This window comes from Panthera pardus, unplaced genomic scaffold (genome assembly GCF_024362965.1).
Source record: "Panthera pardus isolate Hobbes unplaced genomic scaffold, ASM2436296v1 HiC_scaffold_19, whole genome shotgun sequence".
Taxonomy (NCBI): domain Eukaryota; kingdom Metazoa; phylum Chordata; class Mammalia; order Carnivora; family Felidae; genus Panthera; species Panthera pardus.
The window spans coordinates 14,211,832-14,237,740 of record NW_026526754.1 but is presented as its reverse complement, the minus strand read 5'-3'; the positions used below and the strand labels follow the sequence as shown (position 1 = coordinate 14,237,740).

At 40.7% G+C, this 25,909-nt stretch overlaps 1 protein-coding gene across 3 annotated transcripts in view; it reads left to right on the top strand.

Annotated features, from left to right (window-relative positions):
• The window catches only part of CFDP1 (craniofacial development protein 1), a 119,287-nt gene that overhangs the window by 4,676 nt on the left and 88,702 nt on the right, over nucleotides 1-25,909 (top strand). For 2 of the 3 annotated variants that reach the window (XM_019413156.2, XM_019413154.2), the window contains exons 2-5: nucleotides 4,360-4,477; nucleotides 5,752-5,971; nucleotides 6,507-6,634; nucleotides 18,023-18,142. In XM_019413156.2, the coding sequence (XP_019268701.2) occupies nucleotides 4,360-4,477; nucleotides 5,752-5,971; nucleotides 6,507-6,634; nucleotides 18,023-18,142 (586 nt within the window). Of the gene's footprint in view, nucleotides 1-1,298; nucleotides 1,405-4,359; nucleotides 4,478-5,751; nucleotides 5,972-6,506; nucleotides 6,635-18,022; nucleotides 18,143-25,909 lie in introns of all 3 variants that reach the window. The other variant, XM_019413155.2, reaches the window with a different exon arrangement.

Below are 25,909 nucleotides of genomic sequence, written 5' to 3'. Positions count from 1 at the left end.
CGTCCTGCAGAATGTCTGTCCTGCAGAATGTCTTCTAGATTTGTTTGGTTGCTCCCTCCTGGTCTTTTAGGTTGTTCCTTTGTCCTTTGAATTTTCTGGAATTCTGAAATTCTGAAATTTCTGCAAGTTAGATCTAAATGCTGGGTGGGTTCAATTGAAGTATTTTTGGCTAGAATGCATCATAGATGACTGTGTGTTTCAAATGCCTTAACATCAAAGACACACAATCCAAGTTGGTCACCTTAGTTGCACCTCCTGACTCCAGATGATGAGAGTCTGACCCCTCTATTGTGTAATTGTTTCTTTCCTTTAGGGCGCCTGGGTGGGTTAGTCAGTTAAAGGTCCAACTTTGGCTCAGGTTGTTATGTGACAGTCCCGTGAGTTCAAGCCTCGCATTGGGCTCTGTGCTGACAGCTCAGAGCCTGGAGCCTGCTTCGGATTCTGTGTCTCCCTCTCCCCCTGCCCCTCCCTTGCTCCTGCTCTCTCTCTGTCTCAAAAATAAATAAAAACATTAAAACATTTAAAAAAAAAAATTGTTTCTTTCCTTCGAACTGAAGAATTCTGTGTCGTAATACACTTAACTGTTAAAACTGTATGTTTTGAGAACATTACTTGATAATCTTTGCTTAAATTGCTATCATTACAGCGTGAGAAGTGATGTTTTTCTAATTCTGTGGTTTTTCTACATTTTTTAGTTAATGTTCTTCTGTGATGTATTGCTTTCTCTCATCAACTGGGACAGAATAAATGTTTCATTTTCCTTAATTATTAACTTCCAAAATAGGGAATAATTTTAATAGTAGGTTAAGTAGTACAAATCATTTTTTGTCTTAAAAAATTTTTTTTATGTTTACTTATTTTTGAGAGAGAGACAGAGTGTGAGCCGGGGCAGGGGGGCAGAGAGAGGGAGACACAGAACCCGAAGCAGGCTCCATGCTCCGAGCTGTCAGCACAGAGCCTGACGCGGAGCTTGAACTCACCGACCGAGATCATGACCTGAGCCGAATTGGACACCCAACCAATGGAGTCACCCAGGCATCCCTATTTTTTGTCTTTTTTAAAAATATCATAAAGGGTGTACAGATTTTTATTGATTCACTATATGTACTCACACTTGTTCCTTTTAATGCTCAAGTCGTCACTTTGGCCACTAGAAGTTCTTTCAAGCTGGATCTTACATCCTTTAAATGTGACCCATTATTCTTAAGTAACTACCTTGCTTTCTGACACCGCAAGATGTCCCAGTTTCACCTTGTGCTTTCCTTCCCTCATACCTGAAATTGCCTGGTTTCTTCCAGGGAGCCCTTTTCATGATGAGTCATATCAAGGGATATAATCTGGACTCTGAATAGATGCCCATTGCTACCAGGGTGACATTGTTTCTGTGCCATTTCAGTGAACAGAGTAAGAAAATATTTATCTTAAAAAGAGTTAGAGTTCATACTAATGTTTTTTAAAGATTTTATTTTTAAGTAATCTCTGCACCCAGTGTGGGCCTTGAACTTATAACCCCGAGATCAAGAGTCACATGCTCTACCTGCTGAGCCAGCCAGGTGCACCCTCATACTGGTATTTTTAATGCAGTTTTAACATTTGAATTTTCATCTGATTTCTTTGATTTTATAATTGTGCATCATTTCTCTTACTCTGAAGATCTGGATCCCTAACATGATCAGCATCATTACTTGCTTTAACCTACAACATGAAATAGGTTCAAAATACCAACATTGATGTTACTACACGGAATAGAGTTTTTTGTTTTGTTTCGTTTTTTGTTTTTTTGTTTGTTTTTTGTCTTCAGGATGGATCTTGCTAAGGGTGTACAGTCAAAATACTGTGTTTCTGAAGTCCTTGGAATAAATCCTTTCTTTATCAGTTACGTTATTGTTTGGGTGTAGAGTTATTTATTCAAATAAGTATTTGTTTATTCCAACTGTTCTTAATTTAAGGGATTTTCAAAATTCTTCAGAAAGATAAACACAGAATTCTTGCTTTTACCCCTTGCTATCCCACTGTGTTCAACCCTAACCTTACAGGTACCTATTTTCATTAGTTTTTTTGTTTATCCTTCCAGTGTTGTGGGTTTTTGTTGTTGTTGTTGTTTTGCAAATACAGTGCAGCTAGGTACCTACCTAGCTTGTAGGTTTATGTTTTTTGCTGTAGTGATTTTACTGGGCTTTCAAGGGAAGCAGAATGACATTTGTGTGTTCAGACTGCTGTCTTAGCCTGGAACTCAGTCCTTTGTTCGTGAACCACTTTCACCTGTCACTTGGGGTCGAATGCACATTCTGCACATGAGAATGCCCACGTGATGGGCTGCTTCTCATCAGCTTTGTTCTGCTATTGTATTTGTAGTTTTCAAGAGTTTTTAAAGTTTTTTTTAATGTTTGTTTATTTATTTATTTTTAATATAATTTATTGACAAATTGGTTTCCATACGACACCCAGTGCTCACCCCAACAAGTGCCTTCCTCGATGCCCATCACCCACTTTCCCCTCTCCTCCACCCCCCATCAACCCTCAGTTTATTTTTCAGAGTGAGAGAGAGCATGGATGCATGCAAGTAGGGGAGGAGCAGAGAGAGTTCTAAGCTGGCTCTGCACTGTCGTACTGTGAGATCATGACCTGAGCCAAAGTCGGACACTCAACTGACTGAGCCACCCAGGAATCCCTAGGTTTTTTTAAAGTGTTTTGAAAAATGCTGAAGTCACTATGTCGTGATGGTAATACGTTCTTTTATCTTTTTGAAGATTTTATAAAGGCTTTTTTTTTTTTTCTTATTGTGTTATCTCTGAATGACTTTCATGTTTTCAGTTTTGCCTTTCATATTGGAGGCTTTCCTCAAATGTTTGGTGGTCCTTGGTTCTTTGTGAGTGAAATATTTAAAAGCTGATTGGATGTACAGGAATATTTAAAACAGTACTGTTTGTAATAGTCCCAAACTAGAAACAACCTCACTGTTCATCAGCAGGAGAATGGATAAATACATCATGGTCCAGTCATGCGGTGAAACACGACTTCAGAATGGGAGTGAATAAACTGAGCTACAGTAGGTGACCTACACACAGCATGTTGAGTGAGAGAAGCTGGACACTCAGGAGTCAAATTGTAGGCTTCTGTTTGTTTAAGGGTGGAAACCAGGCAAACCTGATCTGTGGTGTTAGGAGTCACGATGGTCCTTGGGACGGGGTGGTGGCCAATGCCTGGAACAGGGTACAAGGGGCCTTCTGGGATGCTGGTTCGTGTTCTGGTTTTTGAGCTAGGTCTGGTTATACAAGTGTGTTCTCTTTGTGTAATTTCATTGAGCTGTACGGTAGATTTGTGTGCTTTTCAGTGTGTGTGTTATGCTTCAAATGAAAGTTTACATGAAGTAAAAAAGAAAACTACTTGAATCTCCATATGGACAGGATTTATTGACTGATGCCTATAGAGCGTGGTCATCCTGGGCATCCAGGTACCACCTTCTCGTTGGGAACCCCTGAATGCCAGTGTCTGAGGATGGGAACTGGACTTTTTTTTTTTTAATGTTTATTTACTGAGAGAACGTGTGCACATGTGAGCAGGGGAAAAGCACAGAGGGAGAGAGAATCCCAAGCAGGCTTTGAGCCAGACACGGGGCTCAATCCATGAACTGTGGGATCGTGACCTGAGTTGAAGTCAAGAGTTGGACACTAACTGACTGAGCTGCCTAGCCATCCCTAGACATGTTTGTTCTTTCTGCTGTGTCTACCTGGAAGTCTTGAGGCCTCTTTTTTGTCAAGGTCTCTTTTGATTACTTTTTTTTTTTTTTTTTTTTTTTTTTTTTTTTTTGGAGAGACAGAGACAGAGCACAAGTGGGGGAGAGGCAGAGGGAAATGGAGACACAGAATCTGAAGTAGGCTTCAGGCTGTGAGCTGTCAGCACAGAGCCCAACATGGGGCTCGAATCCACTAACTGTGAGATCATGACCTGAGCTGAAGTCAGACGCTTAACCTACTGAGCCACCCAGGTGCCCCTCTTTTGATTACTTTTGAAAGATACCCAAGTTGTGGTGGGAACAGTAATTTCTTCTTTGAACAGTACAGTAGTAGAATTGGAATTTCTATTCATTCATTCATTCATTCATTCAGCAAAGACTTAACAAACAAAATCTGTGTCCTCATGGTGTGGAGAGCATAATAGATATTGCAAACATCAAATATAAGCAGGTTGACTTATGGAGGGAAATATGGATGATCTGGAGGCCTAGAATAGGGAAGACTTCCCTAAGGAAATGATATTTTCGTTAGACCAAGAATAGAGGAAACTACTAGACTTTATTTTTAATGAAAATGTCTTGTCTCGATGTGTCTGACCACCCTATTATGTGTGTGATTTCAGGTGGAGAGTATAGTGAAGATGATGTAAATGAATTAGTGAAGGAAGATGAAGTGGATGGTGAAGAGCAGACACAGAAAACCAAAGGGAAAAAAAGAAAGGCTCAGAGCATTCCATCCAGGTGATGCTGCCCTCAAGGCCCTTGGAAGTCAGGGGCTGTTGTCACAGCTTTCCTGATGGCTGGGATTGGTCCGATGAGTTCTTACTACCAGGGTTTCTTATCTTTGTCTTTCCAAGGGAAACATTTGGTGACATTTAGGATTAAACACAGAAGACCCCACAAAACAAAGAGTGGCATCCTCTGTGTATGGTTTCTTATTTTCACTGTCTCACATCTTGCAGGTGATAGCACAGCAGTACAGTTAGCTATACCTTCTTCTTTTTAGTGACTGCATAGCGTTACATTAGGTGGTTACACCTTGTTTTAAGCATTCCCTTATTGAAGGACATTTAGATTATACCTTGTCTTTCCTACAGCAAACAAGACTCCAGTGAATATTCTTTGTTACGTCTTTTTGTACAGGTACAAGGATATCTGTGAAACAGATCTGTAGAAGTAGAATCGTTTGATCCAGGGTTTGTACAGTAAAGAAATTTTTTTAATAAATATTAGCAAATTGCATTCCATAGGCCTGCTACTGAATTACACCCCCACCACCACCAAATTATGAAAATGTTGACAGGCTATTTAGCTCAGATAAGAGAATCTTCCATAGAAGTCTTTTATCTCTCTTTGATTAGTATTTATATCTTTTGGGGCATTGAAGCAAAAAAGCAGATTATCGTTTATAAAAAATGGAAAAAATTTTCATAATGAAAATTGAAGTCAGAATAGTCTAAGAAGCAATTTACTCTTTTAGGTCTTGGGCCCAGTTCTCTGGTCCTTGAGTTTTTCTGTATGCCAGCTTTCATATTTTCAGAAAGTGGGAAAAAACATGGATTTTTTTTTTTTTTTTTTTTTTTTTTTTTACCTCCTGAGAACTCTAGGAAGAAACAGTGCCAATAAATTTGATGCTCTCCTCAATAGAACATGTTCTCCAATTGGAGTATATGTTCTTGGAACACACATCCTGGACAGATTGATTCTGTGAGGTGATTTTGGGTGTTTTCTTCGTGAAAATAGCTGGTCCTGATTTAGAAGTAAATCACTATATTTTGAGTCTCAGTGTTTGGGGAAATTGCTAACTGTATGAGCTCAATTCTTTCCTTCCACAGAATCTCAGCTTACCTCCCCTGCCTTCCCCGGGGGGTGGTGGGGTGTTAATCAGTAGTCCTCAGATTTTAAAGTTTTCTCGGATTTGCAACAGTATGTTTGGAATCGAGGAGGGGATAGCTGAAATAATTTCACATTATCTGTCTTGTCTTTCCTTTTCCTCATGACTGTTGGTGATTTAGGAAGAGAAAACAAGGTGGCCTCTCATTAGCAGAAGAGGACGAGGAGGACGCCAACCAGGACTCCGAGGGAAGTAGCAGTGAGGACGGAGATGCAGCTGCAGAGCAGGAAGAGGACGTTGGCTCAGACGACGCGAGGAGGAAGAAGGAGGATGAGCTCTGGGCCAGCTTCCTCAACGATGTAGGACCAAAGCCAAAAGTGCCCCCAAATACACAAGTTAAAGTAAGTCGATAGCCACACGAGGTGTAGACTTTCCGGAAATACCCTAAGTTCCCCAGATAGACTTTTATTTCCAAACTGAGATTTGATGCTTACAGCAGAAGGCAGACCAGATGCCTTTTTTTTTTTTCCTTTTTTACATTTATTTTTGAGAGACTGAGAGAGGCAAACTGCAAGTGGGGGAGGGGCAGAGAGAGAGGGAGACACAGAATCCAAAGCAGGCTCCACGCTGACAGCACAGAGCCCAATGCGGGGCTTGAACTCACAAACTGTGAGATCATGAACTGAAGTTGAACGCTCAGCCGACTGAGCCACCCAGGCACCCCGTGACCGGATGCCTTTTGAAAAGAATTCTAAGCAAAAAGCAAAGCATTCCCTATGGTAGAAAAAGCAAGCCTTTCTAATCAAATACATTTCCAGTAGGTCTTCAGTTTGGAGGTGAAACATTTCAGAATAGCCCAAAATAGCATGTTGGGATGGTTCTTTTAGGTTTCATCCTTATGTGAAACTGTGATAGTATCTCTTACCTTTTTCACAGAGTGGAGGGAAGACTGAAGGGACGGGTTCAAGTAAATTGTTGGTCAGAGCAGAAGAGCTGGAGAAACCTAAAGAAACTGAAAAAGTTAAAATCACCAAGGTGTTTGATTTTGCTGGTGAAGAAGTCAGGTAAGGTGACCGTTACAGACTTTGAAACTAGTTTGTTTAAAAATGAGCATCTTTCTGAATGGTGTTAGACATTTGGCCTCATTCTACTCTATCATCATAATATTTTGGAAGAGTTTTGTTTTCCACTCCAGGAAAGTGGTGGTTCCATGAATTATCAGGGAACATGATGTAGTTGTGGGTATTGTGAAGTGTCTGAGAGAAAAAAAAAAAAGAATTAAGTATTTGGTTCCACTTATTGCCATGCCTTGTGACTTTGGCTGAGTCATTTCTCGCAAGAGTCATTTCTCCCATTTTCTCCCCAAAATTCATATTGGAAAAAAGAATTTGGCATTATTAGTTTTATAAATTGTGTGGAGCAGAACTTTTTATTTTTTTAAAAATATTTTTCCCCAACTTCTTCTGAAAGATTTCACACAGCATTATGCTACAAGAATTAGTATTACAATGAGTACCCGTATACCTATTATACACATTCACCACTTGTTAATGTGTGGCCTCTGTCTCCATCATCTAGATCTGTATTATTGTCTTTTTGTTTTGGCTGAACCATTTGAGAATTGCTTGTAGTCATCATGATGCTTCACTCTTAAATATGTCTGCACAGTTTCCTAAGAACACGGGCATTCTTCTTCATGGTATAACATAACTGTTACATCCACTAAATTTCACATTAATGCACATTATTATCTAAATCTGTGGTGAAGGATGCTGATTACAATTTTCAACTTGCTGCAGACCAGTACTCTTATAAAACACAATAAAAAGGAATTGCTAGAAAAATAAATTTAAAAGATATAGAAAATACAAGCCCAAATTTTTAACAATGAGATTCAACAGATACAAATATACATTTCAATAAATATAGTCTAAATGAACATCAAATAGGAATAGGAAGAGATTTATATAGTTCTGCATGCTGTTTATTGAAGGTGGGAGTATAAATAATTAGTACAGGGAATCACTGTTCTGTTTATACGTTTACATTATTCTATAATAAAAACAAAACAAAAACCCAGGATTAAAGTATCAATTCTCAATACTTAACATCTAGATGCACACCTTGAATACATACTTGTGTATATTAATTTTTAGTTTTTAATGTGACAAAATAGCTCATTTCTTTGTTAATTTATTGTGTCTATGATGGATATATGATCGCACTACTGGAGGATAATCGATATGTAAATTCTGTGGGTTTTTTTTTTTTATGTTTATTTTTGAGAGAGAGAGAGAGACAGCGTGAGTGGGGTAGGAGCAGAGAGAGAGGGAGACACAGAATCCAAAGCAGACTCTAGGCTCTGAGCTGTCAGCATAGAGCCCGACGCAAGTTTCGAACCCACATACTGTGAGATCATGGCCTGAGCCAAAGTTGGACGCTTAACCCACTGAGCCACCCAGGCGCCCTGTCTTTCTTTATTTTTCTTAATAATCCTCATCATAAACCCATCTCACAGATATTCTCGTGAGGATGGAAATACAGATTTTAAAACTGTTTCAGTTAAGTTCAAGATTTTTATTTTTACTTTTATACAGAATGAAGTCAGTGATACTGTATTTTCAAAGTTTATCTTTAATGCTTCATCAGTAGCCGATTCCAACAATTTGTCCTGTCAGGTTATAATTAAATTTAAGTTATATTTCAGTGGAAAACAGGATTTCTGCATGCATGAATTTCCTGTGTCTGGCTATTCTTTTGACAGAAAATGGAATTCAGAACTTTCAGTGAGACATGTTAATCTGTAGAAACTCTGTTCTTCCAGGCTTCTGGCTTTCGTTTTTATTTATAATTTATTTGCTACTGAAATCATGTTGAATCATTTCCTTACATGGAAGTACTAAGATTATTAAAAATACAAAAGGTCAAGCCAAGTTAATAAGCCAAGTTATACTGTCTGATTGAGATCTTTAAAATTGGAGACCAACTGGTGTTTTTCTTTTAAAGACACTAAGTTTATTCTGAAGCTCATCTTGTCAACAGCATTTTTCTCTTTCATAACCATTGTACCTCAGCACGCGATATAACATATGCACATTTCCGGTCAGCTTTCAGCTTAACACATATAAAGACAGGCATTGAAAAAATGTAGTGCATTAGCCTTACATAATTTACAATTTTTACTGCTGTGCTAAGAACAGTGGAGTTGTTTGTTGTGGTGGCAGGATTTTTCTCAGCGAAGGAAGCAGTGTGTTAATTTTATGTTCTAGCACAAGCTCCTTAATCTAATCTGTTCTCCTGTCTTGCAGCTGTGCCATTAGAACATACTCTTCGATACACTTAAATTCCAAATCACACTTGTTAACAGTGCAATCTTAGTTTTATTATACAGATTGGTGTCAGTTAATGTTTGTCAACCAGAAACTGATAAAAGAATCCTTTGCATCACCCTCATGTTTAAATCACACATGTATCATAATTTTCATGTTAATAATAACCTGGCATTCTTCAAATGCATTGAAAAACCTTTTACTAACTTTATTATCATTCTCACTATCATAAGCTAGATCTTGAAGCCTTCAAGCTGTGGTGTTACTGGAAAGTTGTACTTGAATCAGCTTCTTTATCACAGATTCACCAAGCTTTCCAAGCAGACATCTTCCAGAAAGTCTGACTGATGTCTTGGCGGGGGCTTATTCTTCTTTAGTTAACCAAAAGCGCTTCTTTCTCAGAGGACTACAATACACTAAGTAACGTTAATGTATGGAATTTGGCACCTGTTTCTATTGGCTTTTTAGATCAGTACTCTTTCTTTCAAAGAATTCTTTTGGTTTTGGATTTATGATTTGTATATAAATACCAATGAAGATTGGATGAATTCGTTGCCTCGTTAGCCAAAACATCTGCAAAGAACTCACTATGGTTTTAGCACTACATGATCAAAAACCAAACTCCGTGTATGAGTGCTCATAAAGTAAAAGCAGTTTGACCTTCGATTGGCCTTGTTTCTTTGGAATTGCTTCCATCATCACGTGGTTTACTACTGCTGCATTCAGAAAAGCTTTGTTTTCTTTAGAGAAATACCCAGGGAGGCTTGTTTTGCCATCAGTACATTAGGATTAAGAAAATAATACTGATTTTACTTTCTTAATTTAATTATTTGAAAAAAATTTTTTTAAGGTTTATTCATTTTTCAGAGACAGAGAAAGAGAAAGCCTGAGTGGGGGGAGGGGCAGAGAGAGAGGGAGACAAAAAAATCTGAAGCAGACTCCAGGGTCTGAGCTGTCAGCACAGAGCCCGAAGCGGGCCTCGAACCCACAAGCTGTGAGATCAAGACCTGAGCCGAAGTTGGACGCTTAACTGACTGAGCCATCCAGGGGCCCCGTCTTAATTTCATTTTAAACTATAAATTTAAAAAGTCACACTCGGTTAACAATTAGAATGATTGTAAAAATAATTTATAAAAATAAATGCTTATGTTTTGTCACATTTTGGGGTTTTGATAAAATAACCCTAAACTATCCCATGCATTATAGTGTTGCACTGTGCGTGACTAATACACTGATGTCACATGTGACCACCTTGCGAGTTTGACAGTATCCAAATTGTTTTGTATTCATTGAGTCCACTAGTCATGTCTTGAATATTGTGACATTGTCAGATTGCTAAACAAATTTTCAAATACTTACATTTTCTGTACCCATCTTGTATTGGACCAATAACAAGTAGTTTTGTAGCCCACATTTTAAGTAGCTCTATATGCAATACTACTCAAGTTTTTTACCAGTTTTTCCAATGATAAATTCTTTTATAGCTGTATTTCTTGTTCAAGTCCAATATCTAATCCAAGATTACACTCTGCATTTAGTCTTTTTAGTCTTTTCTTGTTAAGCCCCTTTTTTAAACCTTTCATTTAAGTATTTCGTGACACTGGTATATAGAGTTGACCCTTGGACAACACAGGTTTGAACTACATGGGTCTATTTGTAAGTAGATTTTTTTTCCCACTAAATACAGCACAGTACCATAAATGTATTTTCCTTATGATTTTCTTAGTAACATTTTCTTTTCTCTAGCTTAGTTTATTGTAAGAATACAGTATGTAATACATATACAAAGTGTGTGTTAATTGTTTATGTTATCAGTGAGGTATCTAGTTAACAGTAGCCTTTTAATGGTTAAGTTGGGGGCAGTCAAAAGTTACACGTGGATTTTGGACTACGTGGTGGTCAGGTAGCAGCACCCCTAACTGCTGGTTTTTCAAGGGTCGATTGTATGTTTTTTCTTTTTGTTTTTTAATGTTTGTTTATTTTTGTGAGTGACAAACAGAGCACAAGCCGGGGAGGGCAGAGAGAGAGGGGAACACAGAATCTAAGGCAGGCTCCACGCTCTGAGCTGTCAGCACAGAGCCCGACGCGGAGCTCAAACTCACGAACTGTGAGATCATGACCTGAGTGGATGCCAGACGCTTAACTGACTGAGCTACCCAGGCGCCCCAGCAGTTGTATGTTTTTAAGAGTCCATCTGTTTTGCAAGATGGTCCTTAGTTGGGAATTTTGCATAGTTTACTCATGATAGGCTTCAGATTCGTCACCTAGACAAAAATGCTAGGTGATGTTTTTCTTCCTAGTACATCGATAACAGTAAGTTAGACCACTTAGGCAATATCTGTCAGAATTCTTCATTGTAAAGACACTCATTTCCCTGATAATCAATCATTTTGGGATCCATTAGATAATTCTTGATGATGTGAATTAGTAATGTTATTTTGCTGCCGGAAATCACACTGGAAACTATATATAGAGTTCTCCAGTAGAGGGTAGCAGAACACTGACAGTAAGCCTTTAATGGTTTGGAAATCGTACAAAATAATGCAGAAAGTGTTTGATACACCATTAGGAATATATAAAAAGTTTTAGAACTCTTTCTTGGCTTGTATTATTTCCCATGTGTCATATAGGGTAGCCAGGAAAGATTTACAGCTTTATGATCAGCCCTACACAGGGAGTAAGAAAAGCTGGTAAATAACTGTTGTTATGAGAAATCATTAAATTTTCTGAACAAATAAATTTTGTGAATGTATTAGTATTTATATTAATGACACAAATTTCCTATTTCATTTTGTAAAGCAAAGGGATGGGAATTTTAAGTACTGGATAGGTATTTGGGAATCTGCTATTTCTATCATTTGTCAGAAGAGGGCAGCATGACGTCTTTTAAAAAAAAAAGAAACAAATTGCTCAGGGAAGCGCCTTTTTTCCCCCCTACAAATGTATACATTCTCATGTATACATTTCATATTCAGAAGTAATGTACATTTTTTACTTAAAAAACGTATATTGCAGAGATATGTAATGGGACAAGCAAACGTTCTCTATAACTCCTTCCTCCTAAAGAAAATAAAACCCTGTTAATAATTGGCATTTGGCAGGATTTTTTTTAACTTAGATTATTTATACTTAAAATGTAGGTATTGTAAGAAGTCCTCACATAGGAATTTGGGAGGCCTGAATTATAATTGACAGCCAAATGCAAACTTGACATATGGATTTGAGCATATCTTTTAATCCCTTGATGTCATTATTCTGCTTTTTCTTTTTCCCTTTGTATCAAGTTAAGAGCATTACTGCATCTAAGAAATGTGAGAAAGAGCTAGTGATGACTGTAAGAATTTGTAAGTATAAGCATAAGGTAGTGTTAGCACAAAGTTAGTTTTTTATGTTTAATTATGTTTTAATGATTAAGCTGTGGATTTTCATCTTTTTGTTTTGTTTTCTTTGCCCTTGAAAAATGTGTAGCTTGTAATCCTTTAGGAATGAGGAAAAATTGTTTGTTTGTTTTTTAATGTTTATTTATTTATTTTTGAGAGAGAGGCAAAGCACCAGTGGGGGAGGCAGAGTGAGAGAGAGTGAGAGAGAGAGAGAGAGATTGATTGATTCATTCTGAAGCATGCTTCAGGCTCTGAGCTGTAGCACAGAGCTTGATGTGGGGCTCGAACTCAACGAGTCTCGAGATCATGACCTGAGCGGAAGTCGGACATTTAACTGACTCAGCCACCCAGGCACCCCAGGAAAATAGTAGTTTTTATTCTTCTGTATCACATAACCAGCTGAGCCAGTTAGCTCAGACTTTCCCAAATGATTCACCTTTTGGAAAAGGCCAGTCATGGAAAGTTTCTGCCTAAATAAAGACTTTTTAGGAAGTTCTGAGGAAGTGAAATGAAGTTAAAATGACATTTCTGCTGATAACGCTTGAACTGACTATTGCTAATAGTGGGTGTTTCCTGTCAGGGTTCCCTCTTGTATATTTGAAGTGGTCTATAATTTAACTGTTGTCCTTTTTTTTTTTTTTTTAAGTTTATTTAATTTTTTTTAATGTTTATTTTTGAGACACAGAGACAGCATGAGTGGGGGAGGGGCAGAGAGAGAGAGAGAGAGAGAGAGAGAGGGAGAGGGAGACCCAGAATTTGAAGCAGGCTCCAGGCTCTGAGCTGTTAGCACAGAGCCCGACACGGGGCTTGAACTCACCAACCATGAGATCATGACCTGAGATGAAGTCAGGCGCTTAACTAACTGAGCCACCCAAGTGCCCCTCTGTATTTGTTTTAAGACAGTTTGTGTACGCGAGCTGTTGAGGGGCAGAGAAAGAGAGAATCCCAAGCAGGCTCCCTGGCTGTCAATGTAGAGCCTATTAGGGGCTTGGCCTCTGTGAGATCATGACCTGAGCAGAGACCCAGAATTGGATGCTTAACTGACTGAGCCACCCAGGCACCCCTAACTGTTCTCTTCCTTGAAGAAGGTATTTTGAGAGCTGAAGTTCTTACTGATTATTAAAAATGGATTTCTTCCAGGGGCACCTGGGTGGCTCAGTGAGTTAAGCATCTGACTTCGGCTCAGGTCATGATCTCGCCATTCACGAGTTCGAGCCCCGCGTCAGGCTCTGTGCTGACATCTAGGAGCCTGGAGCCTGCTTCAGATCTTGTGTCTCCCTCTCTCTGCCTCTCTCCCATTCGTGCTCTGTCTCTCTCTTTGAAAAATAAACATTGAAAAGAATTTTTAAAAAAATGGATTTCTTCCAGACATAACTATCAATGAAGAGTAAAAGTCTGCTTATGTTTTTTCTTGTTGATTCCTAAAGTCCCTGAGAGAAACATAACAGTTTATAGATGTCATTTCTTTGTGACTGTGGAAAGGACCTTGGCATTAAGAAACTAACAGAGATACTCCCATAGGCTATGCTTTTTTCATGGTTTCTTTGTGGAACTTACTATATATCCTGTGTTGTCATGATTTATTTCATGGTTGGCTGTCCTGATGGACTGTGAGCCCCTAAAGGGCAGAGACTATGCATATATTTTTATTTATACGTTCCATATCTAACACAGCGCCTGGATCTAGGGTCTAGGTTGCTTTTCAGAAACTGTTGACCAAATTGCTTTAGGCGGCCGCGGCAAGAGCTTTGTTGTTGCTGTGGTAAAACAAGTGAACAAAACAAAACATGCTTTGCATAAAGGCTTCTTTTACTTTCCTTATAGCTTGGACCGCTTGATCTTCATCTGTTATTGTGCACATTCTAAGATCTTACGGTGATGTGCCTTGATGTGGATCTTAAAATTTGCGATGTCAGCTATGCTGTGGGAAGTCAGTAGTAAAGTTTCTTTTTTGTTGACAACCTCTCACGTGTTTTCTCTTTTTCTGAAATTCCTATTCAGTTGATAATAATCATGAAGCTATGCTAGGTTATGCTGTGGAAACAAACCCAGAAACTCAGCAGCTTAACACAGTACAGTTGACCCTTGAACAGCACAGGTTTGAAGTGTGGGTCCGCTTCAGTGTGTATTTTTTCTTGTGTGATTTTTGTAATATTTTTTTCTCTTTAACTTACTTTATTATAAGAAAATGGTGTAATACATACACAAAATGTGTGAAATCGTTTATGTTATCAGTAAGGCCTCCTACCAACAGTAGGCTATTAGTAGTTAAGTTTGGGGAAGTAAGAGGTTATACGCATATTTTCAGGTGTGTGGGGGGTCGGTGATCCTAACCCCACGTTGTTCGAGGGTCAGCTCTATATACATATTTTTTACTGGTGCCAAGTCCAGTCCACGTGGGCAGCCCTCCATCCTGTAACTAACTCAGCCGTGTGGAGCACATAGCTTTCGAGGTTGCTGTGGTAAGGGAAGAGTGAATAAATAGATTTTCATTTAAGTACCCTGTTTTCACAATGAGACTTCAGCCCTGCGCAATGAGTTTGGAAATTCTGTGGTTTTCATTTCTCCAACGAGTAATGGGGTTTTGCCAGGTTGGATGGGGGACACCGTATGGTATGAGGTTCAAGAAGGGGGTCTGGGATCTAGTTGCTCCTGATACAGACTTGCAACTCACGTTAGCCCTGCTCCTCTCCTTCTCCCTTCAAAGGTTCCTGGTATTTCAATTTACTGAGCCATTCTGGAATAGCGTAGTACAAATCAGCTTGCTTGTTCGCCGTTCCATATGGCTATAGGCTTAGGTCAGAGAAAACAAAAACCAAAGCCAATTTCTACTTGTTTCTTTACTTTCTACCTTTAGAAAATTTGAGTGGCATCTTTTTTCTGTTGCATCTTTTCATCGTATCCTTGTGTAATTTTGCCCTTTGTAAATTTATTTACCACTGTGTAGTAGGGAGTGGAGAATCAAGTGTGTGTTCAGACCATCATTTCTAAGTGCAAGTATCTGCTTGTTCCTTAAAAAAAAATTTTTTTCATGTTTGTTTATTTTTGAGAGAGGGAGAGAAGATGAGTGGGGGGAGGGCAGAGAGAGAGGGAGACACAGAATCTGAAGCAGGCTCCAGGCTCTGAGCTGTCAGCACAGAGCCCACTATGGGGCTCGAACCCACGAGCCGTGAGATCATGACCTGAGTGGAAGTCAGACGCTTTACCGACTGAGCCACCCAGCGTGCTGAGTATCCACTTGTTCTTAATGAGCCATCTCAGGTCTGCCCCCAGATTCTACCCAGGGCAAGGAGATGCAAAGCAACTCTTTAGTCCAGTACCCTGGGATTCTGCGTTAAGGTTTAGGTTTGGGTGTGGGTTTGTTTTGGTTGCCTGTATAGCAGTGTAAAGAATTACTTCAGACTTTAGTGGCATAAAACAATTGTTTTATTGTAATTTCTCATAGTTCTGGAGGGTAGCTGGGCTCAGGCAGCTCTTGCGCAGGGTGTCAAGCAGTTGTGGTTAGTGGCTGGATATGAAGCCACCTCGAAAGTTTCCTTGTTCTCATGTCTTAGGCCTGGACCAGAGCAGGCTCTTCAGGCATCCCTTTCTGTGTGGTCTTCCTGTATGTTCTGCATAGCGTGGTGGACCAGAGGAGCCAGGCATCTTGCATGGTAACTTGAGGTTTAGAGGTTGCATTCTCAAGAGAGAGCGCCAGGTAAGAGCTGTGTCATCTTCTCAGCTAGCCTCAGGAGTCATGTAGTGCCACCTCCACCGAACTCTGTCAATTGGCAGCACTCTGTCAATTGGCAGTCAATTTTTTTCATGTTTGTTTATTTTTGAGAGAGGGAGAGAAGATGAGTGGGGGGAGGGCCCCCCTGATTAATCAGGGGAGGCCCACCTGATTAAAAGGAGGGGGTGCCCTATACCTCCCTTCTCATTGAGGTGATGTCGGGTTTTGGAAGAGCATGCCATGGTTGTGGCAGCCATCTTTGAGAAACAGAGTCTACTATGGAGTTTTCTCTAGCATGGCTGCTTAATCTCTGGACAGTCTTGGAAAAGTGACTTAACTCCTTAGATTTCCTGTTTCTTGCTCATGAAATGTAAATGTGTCAGCCATTGCAACAGAAACGCTGTGTGACAAACCATCCCCAAAACTCTGGTATACAACAAGCGTTTGTTCGTTGCCTGTGTGTTTCTGAGTATCTGGGGTTCAGCTGATCTGGATTTGGCTCTAAGCTGCTTGTTGGATTCAGATCTGCAGTGTGTGTCTTTCAGCCATCTTGGACCAGCTTGAGGCGTATTCTTCTTATGGGGCCAAACGCAGGGAACTGAAGGGGCAAGTGAGAGAGCACAGACACGTTAAACCTTTTCCTGTCAGACATCTCATTGACCATTGAAGCGTGTGCCCAAGCTCAACATCAGGGGGTTAGACAAGTTTCTTCTTGCTTAACAGGAAAGGAGTGTATATTTGCTGAATGATGATCTAATCTGTGGTATAAATTCTCTGTCCTGTTTTTGACTCTTGACTCTCATTACTGAGAAGTTCATTGGGAGAGTAGAGAGATACACCCATTAAGCCTGATAAAGAGTAAGGTAGGACCAGATTTTGGAGGGTCTTGAATGGGAGGTTTGGCAATTTATATTTGATCCTCTGAGTAATACTGAGCCATCGCAAGAATGTGGGCAGGCGAGTAACAGAAGGTAGTGTTGCTTTAAGTCACCCCTCAAGATTAACTTGCCAGTCTTTCCCGGTGAAGATTCTCAATACAGAACTCTCCAACTCTTACTCTGTGCCGCTTGAGTAGGTGACACAGCGCTGAATGCAGGAATGAGATGGCTCTCAATAAGAAACCTTGCTTCTGCTCCCAAGAAGCCTGGATGGAAGGAGAGAAGAGACAGGCGTACATTCCTGCAAAGATGGACTTTATTGGATTCACCTGCCATTATTCTTGGCCAGTTTACTGGAGGACCTGGTTGAACATTTAGAGTACGATGACCTTAATCTTGGGCCCTCCTACAGATAGATTGGAATTTAAACAAAATTCCTCAGATGTTTTTATTGACTTGGCAAGACCGAGCAGGCATTAGACACTTCTCTCTTTAGCGGAGATTTCAGACAGTGTAAATAACCCTATTTGATCCTTTTAGGACTCAGTTTTGTTGAGGACCATTTTTCCAGGTTTGACATTGGACAGGATTTCTCAATCCTGTAGCTTTTTTCCACTCCCAAATGGGTGTTGATCTAGCCAGTTTTAAGGTATTTTGTTTCATCTTTCAGTTATTTTAGCTGTAAAATAGGAGCATTCTGCGGAGTATTTCCAATTGTTTATACTGTTGCTCTTCTTGAAATAATGTAGTGTTTTCCTCCCGAATATTCCATCTCCCTATTCCAACTTTTACTAGACCTTTAAATATGAGTCCTCATCTCCACGTGAGGTGAGTGGCAGAGCCTTCTCAGCCATCATGTCGGTAGCCACAGGGGCTGTGAGTCAGCAGTGACTGCGGGAGCGTGTGGCCTTCTGGCAGAAGTAATGGAGGGGATTTTAGGGACATGAGGTACATTTGTTGTTGTTCACTTAGTAAGGGAAAAATGCCTTTCTTTAGAACTGTTGTAGTGGACTTGAATCAGAAACCTCACTCAGTAGCCAGAACTCATCGTAAGCTCAGTGGGTGTTTTCCTTTCTTAGTGTCATTTATTCCCCTTAGATTTTGTTTCTCTCTTTTTATTCTTCTTGTAAACTTGACATCTGCTTCCTTGCAGGGTGACTAAGGAAGTGGATGCTACATCTAAAGAAGCCAAATCTTTCTTCAAGCAAAACGAGAAAGAAAAGCCACAGGCGGCTGGCCCCGCAGCTGTGCCGCCGCTCCCTGCGGGGTCCGGGTGAGTGTCCTGCTCTCGGGCTCAGGTGCGCCTGGCGGCTGGTGAAGCGGCTTTCAGGACACGGACCCCCTTTAGCTCGTGGGACTCGCTTCCCCACAGCAGGAATTCTGCTGCCGCTTTGCCTTTCCTGAAATAGTCGCCAAAATGGAAGATGCAAAGGAAAATTAGCCTTAGGTTTCTCGTTTGATTCCAGCCTGAAAAAAGTGCTGATTTCCAATGTTGACCACAGAGCTGAACATGTAGTAGACTTTACTTTTAAAAATCATTTTTGTATGAAAATATCAGCAGTTTATTAGAACTTCTAGTGGAAATTGGGCTAGAGTACTCGGTCCCATCCCCCAAGGACCTCAAAGGAACATAGGAAGGTCAAAGCTGATTTACAAATAATTCTGTTAACGCGTTGTCAGGAACTTAATAATTTTTCTTTCTTCATATTTTCCATATTACTTGAGTTATTTTTAGCTGAAGAGTTGAATGTTTTCCTTTGGAGGAAATAAAAATTCCCTTCCTCTTAACATGTATGTAAGATGTAAAGCATCACGGCCAGTATGAGAAGGCAGGGCGCTTAGCATACAGGCACGGGAATGCAGATCCCGGCCCGGGGCCAGTGCCCATCGGCCAGCCGCTGACTTCTGTGGGAAGGCCTGTGTCCTGGAGGGTTTGAGGTGGAACAGGTCACTTCCAGGGGCTTCTCCGACCCTTCCCTCCCTAAACATACCTACCTATCTCGTCGCTACGAACGGTAAAGTTTTGTCTGGGTTTTTACATTAAAAAACAAAAATTGTCGGTTTTCTTATCAGACTATGGGCTTTTCTAGGACTGTCCTTTCTCATCTTTGCAGCCCTGGCCCCAGACAGTGCTGTGTAACCGGGTGTGTGCTCATCTAGGTTGCGCTTACCCAGAAGCAGACCCTGAGACAAAGGTTTGAGTACGAGCCATTGATGTGAGAGGTGACTCCAGGGCTTCTGGAAGGAGGTGGGAAAGGCTGAGAATGCAGCCTGGCCGGGATGTACGTTCTAGCAGGTTACTGCCGGTAGTGGCTGGTACTCACTTGGTTTTGCTAGGCATCTCAGGATGGGGGTGAACAGCTCAGAGAGGGCGAGGAGACTGGAATAGTTACCCTCTGGCTTCCACCTGTCACTGGCTCAGGGCTGCTTCTGCATGCCCGCCGCCCTCAGGCTGTGAGCTCAGGTGCTTGAGGAAGATCCTGCTCTCCAGGTGTGCCGTGATGGTGAGCACCTAGGACGTGGCCGGGCCGTGTCCGCATCCGCCCCGGCCTCTTTATCTGCTCCTTATTCCATGTGTTTCTCTCCCACTGGAGCGAGTGGGTACCAGAAGTCATGTAGCAGTTACACCGAAACCTGAGAAGGAAAGGGATTTGAGAGCTTGCTACCACGGCGGAAACGACGTGAACAGAGTGATGTGAGCAGAGTTCTCCACACTGGCCCTGTTAATATTTTAGGCCAGTAGCTTTCAAGCTATGGTTTGCAATCATTGTTCAAAAGAAACTGGGGCTCCTGGGTGGCTTAGTCATTTAAGCAATTGACTCTTGATCTCAGCTCAGGTTTTGATCTCTCAGGGTCATGAGTTCAAGCCCCGCATTGGGCTCCACACCCAGCAAGGAGCCTACTTAAAAAAAAAAAAAGAAAGAAAGAAAGAAAGAAAATGGGATAAAAAAAATATCATACTGTATTACATGGTAAGTATTGTTTCATAAAATTTTTATTTTGGTTATTGATGCACCTATGCTGAGTGACAAATGATATTTTTAGTGCGGGTTGAGATTTAAAAAAATGTGAGGCTCTAGGCTGAAACAGCATGTTTTTAGCCTTATAATTGTTAAATTGTTTGAAAGGGATTCTCTTCAGACCAGTAGCTTTCAGACTTTATTGACTGCCACTCACAGTAAGGAATACATTTTACAGTACTCTGTACTATGCTCGTAAATATAGGTGTGTAAGAAAGTGAAATAAAGTTTGGTGAAATATTTACCTGTACGACGTATGGTGAATTCTGATTTTCTGTTTTACATGATTGTGTATCATAAGTGCCATTTAAAATGTCATGGGCCACTGAACTGATTTCAGAATCTATAATCTGAATTGACAGATACTCCAAGTTACATAGACAGTCTTCTGCAGGTTTTACTTGGGTTACCAGGCTTATGTCTGGTATTAGTAAACGGTGTCTCTTGCATTTATTAAGTGTTACTGTAAAAGTTACCTATGGATCAAGTACCAGGTAGAAATGCAAAGTTTCTTGTACCTTGGCATCCTAGTGTAGTTCATTTCACCTAGCACAATTTTTACTTCTAATCGCTTGGTATTTCTTTAAATAATCCCCTATTGATGCTTAGAGATTCTCCTTGGAAACTGTGTGTGTTTCAGAAAACACTCTGTTACTATAATTACGAAGATAACTAGAGGAGGGAGAAAGTGGGAGCTTAACAGGGTCATCTTGTTTAAGTCACTAAGTCACTCATGGAAATCTCACAGCATTCTATATCCATGCCTTCCTTTCTTAGAAAGAGCTAATAGCTCTCAAGGATAAATTGCTGAGATGGTATCTGTATCAGGGAGACCCAGCAGGAAACAGATGGCATTGTCAAAGTAGGGTGCTTTGAGGAGAGTTTAATAACTCACAAAGTGATGAAAAACCACAGGGATGGAATAGTATGGTGAGCCTGGGGCTAGTAAGAATGAGGCTCCATTACCTCCCCTAGACCTAAAGGGGGCAAAGGGGGAACAGTTTTGATACTGGAGGCAGGGAGGGCCTCCTGATGGGAGCTGAGACCTTCACTTGAGCAATGGATTCTCCAGGGGGAAGCCAGGGACATAAATACCCAGATCTCTCACTCCTCCTTCTCTCCCATCTCTTACCAGGGCATTCCATTCTGATACTTGTTAAAATGGTTAGGAAAACTCACTCGGGATTATTGCAGCAAGTGTCAAGACTACCACAATAACGTAGAGAGATTGGGCTCAGCTGCCAGTACAGCAAAGACAGTTGGGAGTTTATGGCCAGGGAGCCAGGATGAGGGCAGTGGAGAGGGTGTCAGAGGATGGAATTACTAAGAGACACCAGGGATAGGGAGATTCTCGCTAAGCCGACCTAACGGGATTCTTGCTGAAGGCAGGCCGAGTGCTTACACATCAAGGCTGGGGAATGAAGAGCTTCATCAGATACCAAGAGTGGGGAATTCTCTTAAAGCAGGCCTAGCAGGATTTTTGCTAAAATTGGGCTAAATTGCTCAGATACAAGCCCAACAAGGATTGGAGCCGAGATTGAGGCCTCGTTGAGAAGAGGGCTCAAAGGAACCTGACTAGGTTTGAAGAAGAAGAGGGTCTCTCTCCGGCTGTCCGTAAATGACAGCATCTGGGGCAGAGAACAGAAGTATAGACAGAATGTGGAAGGGCCTACAGGTAAAACGCTTTTCATTAGATGAACAGACTGCTGACTCCTTTATGAAAGGGTCAGGTAAAATTTAATTAAAATCTGTTTCTTTGAGTGCTGTAATGGAATGTAACAGATTACAAGAATGTGTCTGCCTGGGTAAACAACGTGTTTAGAGTTGTATGTGAAAATGGGGACACATTTAATTCTGATGTATTACACCTTGAATTTCTAAATAAATCCAGGAGATGGCCTTCAAGGTTGGCGTGATCATCTTCCTGAAATGTATCTCAGAAAGCTTCTCCAGTTGTAATTGTACTTGGGGAAAGATGGTCAAGAGGAATTCATCTGATCTGGAGGGTCTACGTGGGCACATTTTATCAGTGCAAGATACTAGTATCTGTTGCCGGCCGTGTGTGCCTGGCATGGGAAGTCTTTTCAGGAGAAGAATCTGTAGGAATAATCCAGTTGATTAAAGAAAATCATTGTAATACTTTTTGCAGATGTTTTTCATTTTCATTTTTGGAGTTGCTTCAGTTTATAGATTTGTCCAACAAAAACACTTTATTTGTTTATTTTCCTTCTCTCTAAACAGATTTAAGCAATACAGGAAAACCAGAGCAGGAGGGTAAAACATCCTGTCTCACATCCTTTGCTAGCAAGTAAGAACAGATTCACAGGAGCAAATGTTTGTAACTGAAAATGCATTTCCTCTACATGTTTAAAATAGCACACTGCTTGGGCTATAAAAAGCCAAAGTTTGTGCTTTGGGAATGAAGTAAACCAAACACCCAATTTTAATTAGAGGCAGGAATCAGAGATGATAAGAAGCGTTCTCTACAGTTGGTTGTAGAAAGCCCAGTACTCTGCTTAGTGTGTCTAAATTTCCACAGTTCTATTGTTCTAACCTCTTGATCCATTTCTTGCCCTCCGCTCCTCCTGCCAGCCCCCCAGTCTCCTGCCCTAGCCCTCATTCCGGCATCGATGACCCTTTGAATCCAGCTTTCATGGGTATTTGGCTGGGTCGGCCTTCACCCCCACATTTACTACTTGCTTTCAACCCTAACATTTATTACTCACCTCTTCCAGCAGTAGGTTGCTAGCGGGCTCTCAGATTTGTACAGGTTTATAATCCTAGCTGCAAGGTATCACCTTATTTCATTAAGGGCTTACTATTTAGTTGCCTCCTTATAGATTGGGAATGGCCTGAAGCAATAAAACATAAGAGTGAAAAACATTGTTTTCCCATATAGTTTTGTCTTCTTGTTCTATTGAGACTATTGAGAAAACAAACAAACAAACAAAAAAAAGACCTTACTATTGAAGTCTCCCTTGACATCGTGGATTGTGCCAGTTTAGCAACAATTGCCCCGAGATAGAAGAGTCAGAATTGTTCATAGTGTCCTGCTGAAGGTAGAAGACCCAGACTAAAGACCTGGGAAGACAGTTGTTCCTGACTGTTCCTGTGGTTTGTCCGTGTTCAGTGTGTTTGACCAGTTGGTCCCCAGGAGCCTTTAATCCATGCATCGTTCTGCCTGCCTGAGCAGGTGATCTCGTCTTCTCCCAGCCTCTTGGACCGGAGCTAACATTAACATGACCTTGTTGGCTTTTAAGTTTTTACATTTTTCAATACATAGTATTCTGGTAGAGAGCATTGAACATTTCACTTAAAGTAACCAAAAGTAGGCATAACCACAATATTAGGTGGAAATGTTTTTAATTTTTATCTGAATCTCTTGTAGTGATCAATCAGACCTCTGATTTATGTTCTTCTGTGTTTAAGCCCTTTTACTTTTAAAGGAATTGCTTTCATGTTGAGCATTTCAAAGCTAGATCTGATTTCACTTGTTTTCACTAACAGAGAAGAAAGGACCTCCAAGTTATTCACTGCAGAGGTGTTTATATCAACAACAATAAAAACGACCAGCTACCTCACAAATCTGACTTTACCTCCTGGTTTGATGCCCTTGTGAAATGTCTGATCAGGGGGCACGTGCCCATGTTCCTGGTGGACAGAGGTACACAGTGAGGTTACTAATAATGCCTAGAGAATGGCCACTCCAAGAAGAGGAAAATCAGCTTGTTTCGAAAGAGTAAATATTATGAGTAAGGGCTTATTTGTAATTATTATAATAATAATTAAGATACTTAGAACAAAGTGGGTATTCCAGCAGACATGGTCTGTGATATTGTTTAGTCTTTAGGAGAACAAACAGTATTAGTCAATTTAATGATTTAAAATTGGATGTGCCTTATTTATTTATTTTTATTTTTTAATGTTTATTTACATTTGAGAGAGAGAGAGTGAGAGAGAAACACAGAGCATGAGCAGGGGAGGGGCAGAGAGAGAGGGAGACACGGATTCTGAAGCAGGCTCCAGGCTCTGGGCTGTCCGCACAGAGCCTGATGGGGCCTTGAAGTCGCAAGGCTTGAGATGATGACCTGAGCTGAAGTCGAACACTCAACCGACTGAGCCACCCAGGTGCCCCTTTTTCTTTTTAAAAACCGCTTTTATAAGCTGTTTTTATTTACTCATCTGTTTAAATTCTACACGTCACTGGTTTTTAGCATGGTCACAGAGTTGTGCCCTCGAGAGGCTATGCAGCCACGATAATTTCCATCACCCCAGGAAAGAAAAGCAGTCCCTCTCCCTTCCCATTTCTCTCCCACACACCTCGGCAGCCACCACTCCATCTGCTGTGTGTCTAGGTTGCCTGTTTGGATATTTTACACAGTTGGAGCCATACAGTATTTGCCCTTTTGTGTCTGGCTTCTTTGACTTAGCATAATGTTTTCAAGTTTCATTCATATTTCTGTGCTGTGTTCCTTTTTATGGTCGAATAGCACTCCATGGTATGAATATACCACATTTTGTTTATCCATTCGTTAGTTGATAGACGTAGAATTGTTTCCACTTTTTGGCTATTAAAAATAACGTGTCTGTGAACATTCATGTGCAGGTTTTTGTGTGGACATGTGGTTTTATTTCACTTGGGTATATATCTGGGTGTGGAATTGCTTGGTCATGTTGGTTGGACATGCTCTTGAATAGGAGAATGAGCAATAAGAGAAAAATCCAGGAATGTTACCGAAGGGTGGGTGCCATGGGTGCCCAGATTTCTTCCACGGTAATTTCTTTGAAGCATGAACTGTTCTGTACGTAAGCTCCGGCTGTTAGAAACAAGATCAGTGGAAAACTGTGAAGTTCAGTAATACTACTAAAGCGATGACTAGAAAAAAAAATGAGGCAGTTTCCTTCTGTCTTAATTCTAGAAGTAGGGAGAGGGATTTAAGCCTTTTGATTTGTTCCCACAGCCAACTCCAAGCTTTCTACTTAGTGAGATTTCCTGTTTGATGATAATTTGGGATTTGTAGTTTAGTTTAGTTTAGACTCAGGGCTGGCCCTGTTCTTATTTTATTGCTGTTTGTAAATAGATGTTCTTGACCTTCCCACTGACTTTTGAATTTAACTTTGTTATTCTTAGTGGTTGTGGTGCTGCTAGTAGGAGGTGTTCAGAAATGTGTGGTGAGATATTTTGGTTGTCACAAGACTTGAGGAGACCACTGGTACTTAGTGGGTGGGGTTCAGGAATACTAAATATCTGCAGTGCTTAGGACAGTTTGTACAGAGAAGAATTTTCTTTTCCAAAATGCCAACAGTGTGCCCTTTGAGACACGCTGTTTTAGGGAGCTGAAGTCCCTTGGTTATATAACTACTGGGCTTTTCTTCAGTTTCTAGTTTGAGACTCCATTCCAGGGCAGGCATTCACAAACTGGCAGTTCGTGGACCAAGTCTGTCCGTAGATGTTTTTATTCGGCCATTATTTAAAAATCAGGAGAGTTGACATAAAAATCTGGGTTCCTGGCTTTTCTTGAGAAATGAGAAGTCGTGCCATTGCCCTCCCTCTTTTCTTACAGCAGCAGTCAGCCAGAGCAGAATAGATGGGGTTTGCCCTTTCCTGGTGCCGACTCAGCTGCTTCATTATTTATGTCACCTGCTGGGTTCCCGTAGTCAGGAACGGGGATGACACGTTTCCCTTTAATGACCAGGTCAGTTTCCTTTGGGGACCAGTTCTTTAGATTAAATATCAGACGTATTATCTTTTGATGCTGCATGTTAAGTGTTCTTTACCTTTTTTAAAAAGGATAAATAGCTCCTATTGACAAATTACCAAATTTAAGGCACAGTGGTAAGTGTTTTATATGTATTATTTAATCTACACAAATACTTTAAGAGGTGGGTGCTAACTCTGTGCCCATTTCATAGACCAGGGAACTGAGGCCCAGGAAGGTGCCGTTAACTTGTGGAGATCTCGTAGATAATGGATGGCGGAGCCAGGATCCCAGTCCAGATCCATTTGAGACCCGAGCCTG